The sequence below is a fragment of the Pinus tabuliformis genome, chromosome J, assembly GCF_031772625.1.
Source record: "Pinus tabuliformis cultivar Carrire ecotype Pingquan chromosome J, CPIR1, whole genome shotgun sequence".
In the NCBI taxonomy this organism is placed as follows: Eukaryota; Viridiplantae; Streptophyta; class Pinopsida; order Pinales; family Pinaceae; genus Pinus; species Pinus tabuliformis.
Window position 1 is genome coordinate 1,352,713,179 of NC_142295.1, and position 13,896 is coordinate 1,352,727,074.

Consider the following 13,896-nt stretch of genomic DNA (forward strand, 5'->3'; position numbering starts at 1 on the left):
CAGGCTCACAGGGAGTGACCACATGTCCTCTTGAAAGTACGCCAGCCTACTTCGTCGGTTCAATTCTTCGGTTACGTCGTGGAATGAGTCTTCCTCCACCGTGGCGGTCAAAGCGGACCTCAAATTCTTCCAGATCGCGACTTATTCCCTCGTTAAATCCGGTTTTGTCGTCGGGCGTGATCTCAACCATCCGATCTGGATCCCCCAGATCCAACGTCGTCTGCTCATTTCGCGTGGTTGACTTGCTCGACCGTTAGCGCGGGATGAGCGACGGTTTTATCTCTCCTCCGCTTGCCACGCGTCGGGCGCTGAGTGGAATCACTCTGCTCTCATCCAAAACCGCTTACCATTCAAGGAGCCCCCGATCAACACTGTCGATTTCGGAGCGGGTCCCGCCTTTTAGATTTTAGCCCTTTTCCTCACAGTTCCCAGCTCTTCCATGCGACCGACACTCAGGGCTTCTCCATTATGAGGGTTTTCGCCCAGAATCGCGCATCAAAAACCTCCTCTGTTTCCCGATCTAGGCCTCCCAGGGGCTAATTTCGCCTCCCGCGCAGTCTCCATGGGCCTCGGTCAACACGCTTTAACCGAGGTCCTCGTCGTTCCATGCTAGCTGCCACTGCCACTGGTTTGGAGGTCTTTTTGACCACTGTTTTGAATTCTTTGAAGTCTGTCCCGACCTGATACAGTCATGGTTCCTTTGACAGTTCTTTATGGATCCAATTCGGATCAGCGTCCATCGCAAATCCCGGTTAAAGCATAACCCTCCACTATTGTGATCTCCGATATGCGATTGGAACCCAGACCCAATCACATATCATACATGGTTTATTTCCACGTCGTGTCTGGCCCCTATCGCATTCCTTTGCGATGGGCCTTCCTCTGCTAAACCGCAATTGCGATATGCGATAAAATCGGACCCGACGACATTTATCCGCTCGCGTTCATATTTTTTCAAATCCGCCAAACCATGTTTTGTGAAGGATTTCTTTGTTAAAACGTATTTATGATTTAAATGAAGAAATAACCTTAACCTCCATTTAACCACTAAATCTCAATTTTAACCCATTATAAAGCCATTGCTGCCATAATTGATCATTGAGCCTCTCCGTACTGCTCCTTCGCTCCACCATTGTCCAATCTAAGGTATTCAAATCCAACAACCCTCAATGATTTCGGGTTGGCTCTCTGTACGAGCATTACCCACCCAAAAAGCGGTATTCCACTGACCTCCCTTTGCTACGTGTCAGACTCAGGTCATTTCGGGTGACCCCTCCCAAAACCGCCCATGCCTCATAAAGCGATGCGAAGAAAACCAAAACCACCTCCCGCATAACGACAAAATGACCACTGTTCATTTGCCCCATATTTCAAAAAGAAAGTCGTTTCTCCGTTTAAATGCAAAAATTACCATTTTTCCTTTGTTTCGCCTGTTTTCACAGTAAACCCTCTGTGAGCCTCTACGACCAATTAAGCCATGGTTTTACCTTCCGATACCCTCCGAACTCCTTCCAATATCCTCTCAAGCTCAATAAATCCATTGAAGAGCTTCTGTCACCTATGTTTTTCTTAACAGTTTCTGTGCTTTGCAGGTAAAGACCCCTGTTCCAGGCTTACAAATAAAAAGCTTACATACAGTTTGAAGACAAATCTAAAGGGATTTACTGTTGAAAAACACAGTAAAAACCTGAAATGCACAGTGAAAGTTACTCAGCAGGGTCAAAGGATATTTACAGAGTTAAAAGAGTATCAGATGAAGGATATTTACAGAGTTAAAAGAGTATCAGATGAAAGATCAAATGAAGAAATTCACCAGCGTAAAGGATTTAAACAGTCAAGCAGCTTAAAGGGCAAAATATTAAACAACAAAGCCAGCACAACCTGAATAAAAGGGACAACAAGAAGCAATGCAATCGCTGCCACCATCTTCTTGTATGAAGATCTTTCCTTTCCTAGAATAAACCTTAATTAGTTTTGGGATATTTTATTAGTTTCATTATTGTATAAATAACTCTCTTCTCGAGTTGTTATAGGTTCGAAGTTCAAGATTCATTGTTCATTACTTATTAAGTTGTGACTGTTTATTCTACTTTGAACTTAGAAGCCACCTTTGAAGGAAGCTTTTCTAGACACTTGATGTACTCAGTGTTTCTGGAACCTTAATACAAAGCAGAGGATTCTGAATTTGGTTTTACACAGTTTGTGTTATCCTATAAGTTTTTCCAGTTATCAATCATTATGTTTTTCTTCATATGCTTATGACTTATAGAGATATCTAGGTAGGAAGAATTGTGTCTCAATTTATTCCTATAAGCTCCTGAAGTGATCATCTATTAAGAGAATGGATTAATGAACTGTCTATTTAGCTAATCCCCTCTAATCAATAAATCATCAGCATCTTGTGTAAGCTTAAGTATACTGCCTTGAACCTTTGGAACGTAGTTTAGAAGGTTTTCCTACTTATGATTGTTCTGTTTTACAGTCTGGAAACTGTGATAATCATATTATTTTCTGTCTTCTTCTCACCACTATTTTTGATCTATATCATTGTGTAAAGTCTTATAGCAGCCCTTTGTTGAGATATTAATATAACCCAAAGGATTAATTACTTCAATTCTACATTTGTCTTCATTCATTGGTCTTCCAAAACCAAAACCAAAAACCCCAAAACAATTCTTTTAGATGCTCTGGCATTGCTAGCTAACCTACTACTATCTCAGAGGTACAACAGGTGGTCTTAACGTTGCTTTGGCAATCCCCTTTTTATGAAAGGGTCATTGACTTGGGCGGAGACAATCCTACTCAGTCACTTCACTTTGTGTGTCTCATGTCTCATATTCTTCAGAGCCATTATGTAAGGGCTACTATTTTTGACTTGTATCAAGATTCTGTTATAAAATCTCTGTTTTATTTTTTATTTTTTTAATATTTTAATAACTTGTTTCCTCACTGTCTTCTTTGTCCTTCGATAATTTGGGTACCTTCCAGCAGTCTTTGAATTCTTTGTCCCTATTCCCCAGTCCCCAAAATTCTGTGCAACATAATTTTACCTACATATTTCTCATGAAATTTTGATTTCTTATTTTTAAAACTTTCTTGCACAATATTTCATCAACCAAGGTACTGATATCATTTGTCAACCAAGGTGTTGGCATCATTTACCTTCGCCATACTTTGTCATCAAATTTGTGGTTCACTTGTATGCCGTTGAAAACCTTGTTATGATACAAGCTCAGAATAATAAATTTTGGAAGCACATGGATTAAAACCAACCAGTTTTTATTTATCTATATCATCGAAAAAAGAACTAAGTTTGCCGAGTTTTTTTTGTAAGCTTGGCAGGACGCCATTTTCATCATGACCAATATATCACTCCGATTGGGGCGGGGAATTGAACTGGTGACTTTACATCAAGGAGTGCTTTAACAGAGCACCCGATCACCGTCTCCAAGACCCCGTGGACTAAGTTTGTCGAGTTTACCTACATGCTTCTGATGAAATTTTAATTTCTCATTTTAAAACTCTCTTGCACAATGTTTCCTTAACGTAAGTGTTGGCAAAATTTATCTTCGTCACGTTTTGTCATGGAATTAAGTATATGACCCCATTTTGTTGCTGCAATTTGGAACAGATCGTCTTTGAAAATCTTGTCATATTACTATTCTGAATAATAAATTTTGAAAGCAGGGTTGCTTTAAAGTTTAAACCAACCAGATTTTATTTATTTATATCATCAAAAGCAAAACTAAGCTGGGTGAGTTAAAGGTTTACAAGCCACATCAACACACTTTAAGTAGCACTAAAATGTTGCATATACATTTATTTCCTATCCTATGAATTGTCCTTCCCAAACATTTTAGAGATGTCAAGCTTGGAAAGTCTGAATAATTGGCACTCCATATGTTTTCATTTTGATGCAAGTCCTTAAACCAACTATAAGCTAACTGAATTTTAATTTCTGAAAGTAAGATGTCAAAGAAAAGTTTCCATATTGAGGGCCAAGATGTAACAAAATATATTCACCGAGGAGGAAAATTCAGCAAGTGGCAAAAGCAAAAGAAAGACATTTGTGCCTCATCCGGTCATGTGTACGCCAAGGCACAACGCCAACTTAAATTCACCTAATACACATATGTACCCAAGGTGGGTTTTAAAAAGACAAAATTGGCAAACTAAATCATTGGGTTAAGAAGGTCCGTGTTTGACCCATAAAATATTCATTCCAGAACATGCTTGTTCGCTAAAATCTAAGTTAGTCTTTTCTAGAACTATAGCAAGGAGTTAAAGAATTTTGCTATGGAGAAGTTCCATAAGCGTATATGGGGAAAAGAGTTGGGTAGAAAGAAAATGTACTATGCTGAGGAATTCAACCCCACTTGTGATCTCCAACAAAAAGAGTACATTGGAGCTAGCATTCCATGGAGAGCAAAGATTCTTATTGCTCAATTAAGAACTACCTTGCATCAACTTCGGTGTGAAATGGGACAGTGGAAAAGACCTAAAGAAGCTGGGTAAGAATGGGTGTGTACTTTTTGCACTTCTGGGGTAGTAGAATCGGAAAAACATTTCATTTTGAAATGTGATGCTTTAAGAGACATCAGGGAAAATTATGGCAATATGATAGCATTGGTCCCTTGGCATTGTCTTTTCAGCGAGGGGATGCCAACTGATAATTAATTTGAATAAGAAAGAAATGAATTGCAAAAGGCGAAAAGCAGGGAGGCTGGTGGTCCCATAGACTATTTTTAGTCTCATGGACATCAAAATATCATTCATTCATTCATTCTATATTCAACACAATCTTCATCATATTTTGCAATATACCCCATATAAGGCCAGAACCCATTGTTCACTACAATCTAAATCAGTCTTTTCTAGAACTATATTCAACACAATTTTCACCATATTTTGCAATATAATCCATATATGGCCAGAACTCATTGTCCAGGACAGAGGGCAAAAATTACTTCCCAACTCTTGAAGCCGATATTTTTTCCTACTGGCTCCAGGGAATTGAAACCTCAATGTCAACATATCAAGAGTAACTTCACAGTAGATTCTCAGTAATATTGACCATTCTTTCCCTCCACAAATTATACGACTTACATAGCACATGTAAGGTTAGTGAAAAACTTTAAAAATACATTTCTCACAAAAACAATTAGCCCTTTTACTTTAGTTCATTTACAAAAGAACCTGGTGCTTTCCATCTAGTAAGATTACAAAAGTACCTGGCTCTTTTGGCCGAGTACCTTTACAAAAGAGACTGTTAGCTTTCCATAACCATTTATCATCATCTTTCATCTCAATTCTGACTTGAAATGTATGGTTGACCTATCCAGTACAACGGTCTGCATATCGCATAGCCCTTTCAGAATGCGTAATCCTTTCATGTTTCAAACCCAACATACATTAAAATGCAATGATTAAAATGACTGATAACTGTGAGAGAATCAAATATAAGATTTAATCACATTAAAGTAACCATTTTTTGTTCTATGTCATACATCCATTCCAAAAATAACTACAATCAATACAGGGATAAAGCAACCTAGGGATTTCTGGTTCCTGTCAACTGCAAGCACAGATATACTTTCTCAAGCTACTACAAATGTAATGTAGCTGGTACCTGAGGCAGAGGTGGAAGGATTGAATCAGCAAGATCTTCGTTTAGCCTAACAGGAAGAGGTGGCATCTGGCTCATTATCCCAGGCATATCTTCCATGCTGCACAAGAAAGCAGTTCAATACGCTTTATTGTTGCAAATATCATTTCAAGAAATGTACTGCCGAGGGTCTGGACAGAAACTTAATGTAAATATCATGGAAAATACTGGAATATATTGGTAAGCAGAACTTGGATATGAAAAACAGTGTTGTCTAACTATTATACATTTTGGAGATTTTGGCAGGAATCAGGCGAAACAATTTCTAGTAAAATTGTGATCTTTTGTTGTTGAAAATGCGTTTTTGACTGTTTTGATTGCATACATGGACTCAGCACTCTGAAAAACCCCTGGGACACTCAGATTTTGAAGAGTTCACAACTCAAACTTGTGATTCCAACAAATCCCTGCAAGATTCGGGGCATATTTGACCGAAAAATATGCCCAGAAAAACTCCAAAACATATAACAGATAGACTACAGCCATGAAAAACTAAAAAAATGGGCAAATTTTGGCAACTTCAAAAAGATTAAAAAAAAATGGAGAAATCACAATTGGCAACAGTGACACACATAACATAGCATTTTAGCATATAATGTACATTCTTATCTTCATGCAACAAATCATGCTTGCTCAGATATTTTACAAATTTGAGTTTAAAAAACATCAACACGATGGCTAAAAGTGAGCAAAAGGCATTTACAATGGTTGAAATCAAAATGTGCAGAGCATTATATTTTGAACTTGAATAACAGGATGACTTATAGGAAGAGTCACATTAAGGTACCGTTTACTTCAGATTATGTTGTCCTTCTAAATTCAAACCCTAAATCAAGGATGAAACAGCTGTAATCATAACTACTTACTCCTTCAAAATCGCAACAATGTTGTCTCGGGTCCGACAGAGGAGGTTCATGTTCTCTTGTATCTGTTTGACAGACAAAAAATATATATATTAGATAATAGTAAAGAATGATTCATAAAGAACAGCAGCAAACTTATTCTGCTTTTAGCAATGGACCTAAATTTCTGAGAAAGCAATGGGAATTCTGATCAATAAACAATTCCAACGAAAAATAAATAGTAGATAGTATTTACAAAATAGTTTATCACATTCCTCCTACATGGAGATTCTGCACAAGAAAATATTTCAGTAGCTATTCTTGTAAAGAAGTGATTAGTATAATATGAATATAAGTAAAACATTGATAGTTTATTATGAGATTACAAAGATTCAGGTTTTGTATGAGTACAGATTTGATGGCCAATATTCTAGAAGAAGTCAAAGGTGTGAATGATGTGGAAATTTTTCAGAATTCCAAATTCAGAAATTTCACCTCTTTAACTACAGGTTTCCATGATCTTAACCCTGTAAGTTTTCAGCCTTGGGGCTGCTATGAAATATAAACAAAACAGCAGCAGCAATAAACGATATTCCAATACTTAACAACTCCAAACGTCTATGCTATGCAAGAAAAAAGACACCAAAGTGTTTTGATGATTCTCATCCCTCTCAGGCAATGTTATCATGCATAAACCAGATCTGAAAAACTCTTATTTACAACAATAAATACATCTGTAAAATAGTGTTTATTTCCTTCAATTATATTGTTTAAACCACTTCACATAATTACCCTTAATTTATCAAATCAGCAAGAAGCACATAGCTGGAAATCACAAACTATCCAAGTTGCATGATACAGGGAAAGGAAAATGTATATGTGTGTGTGTGTGTGCAAGTGCTATTTCACAAAAAGAAAATTATAATGAAACTTTGAAAGAAAGAATTTACCGTTACTCTTTCAATGGTTATTTCCATGCGCTGTTCATATACACCTAGGTTGGGGTAGGGGGGTCACAATGGGGGCCAAAGCTACCTCAAAAACGAAAAAAAAAGGGACTGTTTTCTGGTTTGTTGTTTTTTTCAGCCAATGCTCTTTCGGCCCTGTTACCAACCAAAAGTGGGTGATCTCCTATTCATCTCTTCCAGCCTGTTACCCACCATTTTGTGGGTGATATCCCTAAGAGAAATTTTTTCTCAAAGATGGTCCTCAGCCGGAAGCCAGCAGCACCTTGCAGCCACCAGCTAGCTCATTGTGCCATTTCTCTACCACCCGAGCCAGCCATGTGCTTCCTCATCCATCTACCATGATCGTATGTTTGAAGGTGGGCCTCCCAAACCTAAAGGTATGCCTTGTCATTTGGTAATTGAGTATTGTAGTTTGCTTATCATGGAAACTTCTGGGCATGGATTAATGGGGGGATTCGGCGGAAATAATGGGGGGATTCAGGGAAAATAATGGGCTAGGTCTGTGCTCTTGTCCCCTAGACCCATTTTGGATATTAACTTTGGATTCTAGTCCCGTGGGATCTCTTTTACTGACCATTTGGCTTTCGGAATGGTATTTCACGGGAAACCCTGATTTTGGTTGTGGGGCCCCGCTTCCGTATCCGCATATATTGCCCCCTTTTCACTCATTATTACCCCGTCCAAATTTCTCCACTAGGTTCACATAAGCTTAGCTCACCATGGGTCAGGCCTGGAATGATGCCTGGAAGGTTGATGCAGCTAAAAAGAAAGATAAAAGCTTATTTGGTCACATTCAACAGGAAAATGTACCACAAAATGCAAAAGACAGCTAGGACAAACACATTTAGCACGTGGCCAAAAGCCAATACATGAGCTCTACCCTATCATCATGGCCATCACCCTGGTTCCTATAGGTTCTATGAGCCTCCTTCATCATATAGGAACCCATGATTGTCCCAACCCCTGGTGGGCAATGAACCACCCTACCTTAAAAGGGGGTATTCACTACTATATCTTATGCATCATGCTCTTATCCCTTGAGCCCCAAGCAATTAATCAAACAAAATCATAAAAGGGAAAAATGCATATAAAGAAGGGTGGAAAAATCAAAGAGGGCACCTCATGTACCACGATTGTCCCTCTTATACATTATAAACCCAAGTGTGGGCTTCCCTTTTATTAGCTACCCTTGTACCCCAGCATGTGGCCCAGGGCTGCCCCTTCTCATCCCCTACTTCATTCACCTATCTGTCACATGCCACCACCTTTTGAAGGATGTACCTTGAACATATTATCCCCTTTAGAAGTAGAAACCACCTAATAGGATACTTGGTTAACCCCATTTGGAATTTAGGAGACATTGGCACATCTCAAAGCCCATTATGGAAGGGCAGGCCATTATGAAGTCCCCACCTGTGGTCCATGGTTGGTAAGCTCATTTATTTGATTTCTATAATGACTTGTTGTATTGGAAGGCTAAAGGATGCATTGGATCTTATGCAAGATTGCAGATGGTCTCCATCTTGGGTTTGGTCTCACTAAACGGGGTCCTAATCCTCTAGAGGGCTATATTGGCACATGTAGGGTGTGTGTTGGAGCCATGGGCCTACATAGCAGTAAAAATTACTCCATGGATCCCCAATGATGTTCATAGATTGCTCGAGATTCAATTATTGGATGAGGAAGATGCATTTGGTTCACCTTTTCCCAGCCAGCCCCACAAATATACCATACACTTGACAGCTGACCTCGGACTTGTAAGATGATGTGGCATCACCTACACCATTATCAAAGTCCTTGCAGATGATCTACATGCATCTTTGACTCATTTGGAGACCCATGAGGTTGTTATTGTGCCCCCACACCCACTGGAAGCACCACAAGTTTATTGTTTGGAGAACAAGGGGCCAACCCCTTGTCCATCACTTCTGAGGGTCCTATTTTTCATTATGGCACCTATGGACCTCATCAAGCCTCTTGGAGGGCCCCATGACATGTATTATTCATCATCTGACCTCTTAAGTGACTTATTCTTTCATTTGTGAGCTAGTTTGGTGGGCTTATCATCAAAAGTTAGATTATTAGCACATTATTTTATTTTTGGGGCTTATGTAGGCCACAACGTCTAATTCAAACTCCTCATTAGTGTATAAATACAAGTGAGGTGAGTTCCATTTGCTCATCATCACTTTGGATTAGATCTCCTCTCTCTTGATAATTTCACACTTTTTCTTGGAGGTGAATTGGAGCTTTATGGATGAATTTTGATATGTGGATTTGGTTTATCTTATCTTGGAGCTTCTCTAGTGTCAAATTGTGGATGGTTGGATATGTTCTATTACATGTAAATACATGATTTTAATGCTATTCTTGTTTTACTTTGTCATATACATTGGATTGGGATTTTCACTATTTTTAGGGTTCATTGTTGCATGCATTTATTGCTTAAATTGTGGACTTTTGTCTCTATATAACATCTCTCAATGTATGGGCCATGTAATTTGAATGAAATCTCCTAGGGATAATTCTATCAATGAATTTATCTCAATAAGCCATTACCTTTTGCACATCGAAGTATAAACGCTGCAAGATTGCTTCTCTTTGACCTAGAAGGCTAGCGCAGTAGTCTTGAGGCCTCCTTGACTAAGAACCAAAGGCCCTTATTCGCATTTATCATAGACTCCATTGTCCCAAGACTAAGGCACTGATCTACCAAGAGGTGGTCACCTAAAATCAACTCTTTTTCACCTTTTCCAAGGTCTAGCCAAGTTGTGTCACCTACAACATCATTTTCCCGACGAATTAGCCCTCCAAAAAGTTCGATCTCCTAGCTTCTCCTGCGTTGGTGTCTCCTCAAGGCCTCCTCCAATTTTGAAGCCATTCCGGTGGTGAAGTTGTGAGAAAATCCAAGCCCTAGCTCCAAGATCAAACTTTTCCCTAGTATCCCCAAGGCTAGTGCCCCATAGGATCAACTCAACACCTTTAAGTGAATATTCTTTCTTTGATCCTTTCCCCTTACTTGTCTGGGTTAAGAACATCATTGGTTGCTAAACTCTTACCTCATTAACCTAGGATGGGTCCACTTGGTCCCGTGTGGTCCCATTCCTTTAAAAGACAATTCTTCGAGAACCATCCAGGATACCAATTTCAACAAGGATTTTAGGTATTGGAAAACTCTTTCATAAGTCATATTCCCTAAACCTAACCCTCAAATCCTTTCATCCTTCTCCTAGAAGAAATTGTACCTTTCTTAGAAAGCAAGCAAGCTCTGTCCTTCAAACTCTTCTGGAAAGGGATTATTTGGGTCACTCCATATCCACTTATTGATTTATCCTTCATTGGTTACTCCATAATATACCAGGTCTCCTCCCATCGGTGAATGTCCGCAAAGAGTAGGGAGTCTTATCTAAGGTGACAATGGACTAAGTCTCCATTTGTTGCCCTTGGTCTAACATTTGTCCTTTAGGGATCCCCTCCTAGTTTTGTGAAAATTCTATCACTGTAGCAATTGATTTATTTTCCTACTTATTTCATCATAAGTTATTCATGAAATTACTTCAACAAACATTAAAATAAATAATGCTGCAGATATCACACTGTAATACAGAAACAAACATATGCACACATTGACACAGTTATTTTGAACTAATGTCCCCGGAAAAACCCAATGTTGGAAAACTGGTGCAGAAAGGGAGGATTTTATTATTCAGCAATTTTCTTGTACAACAGGGTGCCAAACTGGCTTACCCACAGATAGACAAACTTCCAGCACTTTTCTAAACCCAGGGTAGGCCCTACTGGCCTCTGCCACAGCTTGAAACCCTCTGCGTCAGCGTACTGAGGCTCTGTGCAGCCTCTCTAGGCTTCTGCATCACTCCTGCAACCTCTACGTGGATGATGCAAGCCCTTCTAGCTCTGCGCAGTCTCTGTTGCCTCTGCGGGGCTTCCTCTGGCTCTACATCTGCCTCTTCTACACTGATCTCTCGTCTCTCTGTTCCATATTTGCTGCCTTCTGACTGCTCTTTAGACCACTGGTTCAATTTCTCAGCAAACCCGCTCCATAAATTGAACTGACTGGTCTCCCTCAGTGTATCCTCCAAGTGCCCCTCAAGCCTCCTCTTATACTTTTTCTGTTGACATCTCAACGACCGAGATTAAGTGCCTAATCAACGGCTAAGATTAGATCTAGCTTGATCCATGTCTTTTGGACCATTCTAACACAGATTCATATTAATACACATTAATATTTTATTTTCCCTAAGTTTAGACTTCGGGACTCCATTAAAAATATTAATTATTTTAATATCTCTTGATCTGTTTAGAATCTGCCCAAACCCTTTCTGGGTATTGGAGATCTTATGTGCCCTAACCTCTCCACCAAATTTCGTGGCTAGAGCACATTCGATGCTACCCCAAATGAACGCTCCCTCTTAGCGAGGACTGTGCTCCTTACTGAGTATTACTCTGATCATCCGGCATCGGTACCTGTGCTGATGCTAGGCCTTCCTACCCAACATCCTTTGCACTGCTGCTTCTTGTACTGCTGCCCATGACTCTGCTACTGCCACTGCTACATCTGTACGACAGCTCCCTCTGCATCCATGTTGTTGTTGGTCCTTTCTCCCAACACTGCATCGCACAGCAACTTCCTCTGCATATGTGCTGTTGTTGGTCCTTTCTCCCAACACTAAATCTGCACTGCAACTCCCTCTGCATATGTGTTGTTGTTGGTCCTTTCTCCCAACACTACATCTGCACTGCAACTCCCTCTTCATTCGTGCTGCTAACACACTACTTCTGAAAGGGGTTCTTTACCATCCCCATCTTTTCCCTGAAGTAGTCAAATTTTGACTTTCCAAGGGCCTTGGTGAGGATATCTGCCACTTGTTCCCCTGTAGGAGTGTAGCTCAACTGTACAACTCCTCGTTGGACACAATCTCTGACAAAGTGACACCGGATATCAATATGCTTTGACCTATCATGAAATACTGGATTCTCAGAGAGTTTGATGCAACTCTGATTATCACACATGATCCTGGTCGCCTCCATATTTCTTCTGAATAGGTTTACCAGCAGTTTTCTAAGCCATATGGCCTCACACGAAGTTGTGCTTGCTGCCATATATTTTGCCTCAGACGAGCTCAGAGCCACGGACTTCTGTTTCCTATTGCACCAAGAGGTTATTCCTGATCCAATGTTGAAACAGTGCCCAGAGGTACTTTTCCGATCCACTGAACTTCCCACCCAATTTGCATCACTAAATCCACTCAACTTGATATCCTTCCCCTTGTTGTACAAGAGCCCATAATCAACTGTTCCTTGTAAATACCTGAGAACGTGCTTGGCTGTTGCCCACTGAGCCCTCTTTGGTTCCACCATGAACTAACTGAGGGTGTTGACAGCGTAGCAAATATCTGGCCTTGTATTGACTAGATGCATCAAGGACCCTATGAGCTATCAGTATAGGGTGGGATCGACATCCTTGTCTTCTGATGCATCAATCTTCTTCCAGTTGGTGATCATTGGTGTAGCCATAGGTCTACAGTCTCCCAAAAAATTTCAAGAAAAGTTCTTGAAAATTAAAAACTATCATCCCCAAAGATTGTAACCATTGGACTCCTAGTACAACATCGACAACACCCATTGGAATGGAAAGCATTAGACTATTCAATACATATTCCCCCATGGTTAGCTTGATATTATGACACTTTCTAGAGCAATTTATAGTTCCTCCATTTGCAACCCTCAGTTGGCACTCTGGTGCTGAATATAGGAAATAATTCAATTCCTAGGCTATCTTATAATGAATAAAATTATGGGTACTACCTGAATCAATCAACACTATTACCTTTTTCTTCTTGATATATCCTTCTATCTTGAGAGTTTGAGGAGTGATAATTCCTACCAATGCATTACAAGATATGGTCAGATTCATTTCTTCTTTCTCTAGGGTTGGTTCCTGGTGTATATCCTCCTCTTTTGATGTTTCTTGTTCCTTTTCTTCCTCCTCTTCACAATCTATGTAGAATAATTTCTTCTCAGCACACTTATGACCTTTAGTATATTTGTTATCACAACTGTAACAAAGCCCTTTTTCTCTTTTTTCCTCCAATTGTTGTGGTGTCAACCTTGTAGGTTGTGGAAGACTAGGAGCAGCAACACTTCCATATTTATAGTTGTGAGTGGTAGACTTCCTTGTTGCCATAATTTTGCTTTCAACTTTTCTTGCCACCCTGAATGCCTTCTCCAATGAATCAAGTTCCCAAAGGCAAACCTCATGTTGGATGTTATCTTTTAAATTCCCTATGAAGACATCAATCCTATGCTCTTCTGGAATATCGGTTACCCTAATATTCAATTTTTGGAAGTCTTCAATGTGCTCCGCCATTGAACCTTTTTGTTTGAGATTTATCAATTGGCT

At 39.7% G+C, this 13,896-nt stretch overlaps 1 protein-coding gene across 2 annotated transcripts in view; it reads right to left on the reverse strand.

The window, feature by feature from the left end:
* Positions 1-4,845: 4,845 nt before the first annotated feature.
* The window catches only part of LOC149232386 (uncharacterized), a 279,670-nt gene continuing 270,619 nt past the window's right edge, over positions 4,846-13,896 (reverse strand). The window contains exons 6-8 of one of the 2 annotated variants that reach the window (XM_089379399.1): positions 6,532-6,593; positions 5,630-5,726; positions 4,846-5,351 (exon numbers count right to left, since the gene is read on the reverse strand). In XM_089379399.1, the coding sequence (XP_089235525.1) occupies positions 5,301-5,351; positions 5,630-5,726; positions 6,532-6,593 (210 nt within the window). In that variant the 3' untranslated portion in view covers positions 4,846-5,300. Of the gene's footprint in view, positions 5,387-5,629; positions 5,727-6,531; positions 6,594-13,896 lie in introns of both variants that reach the window. The other variant, XM_089379400.1, reaches the window with a different exon arrangement.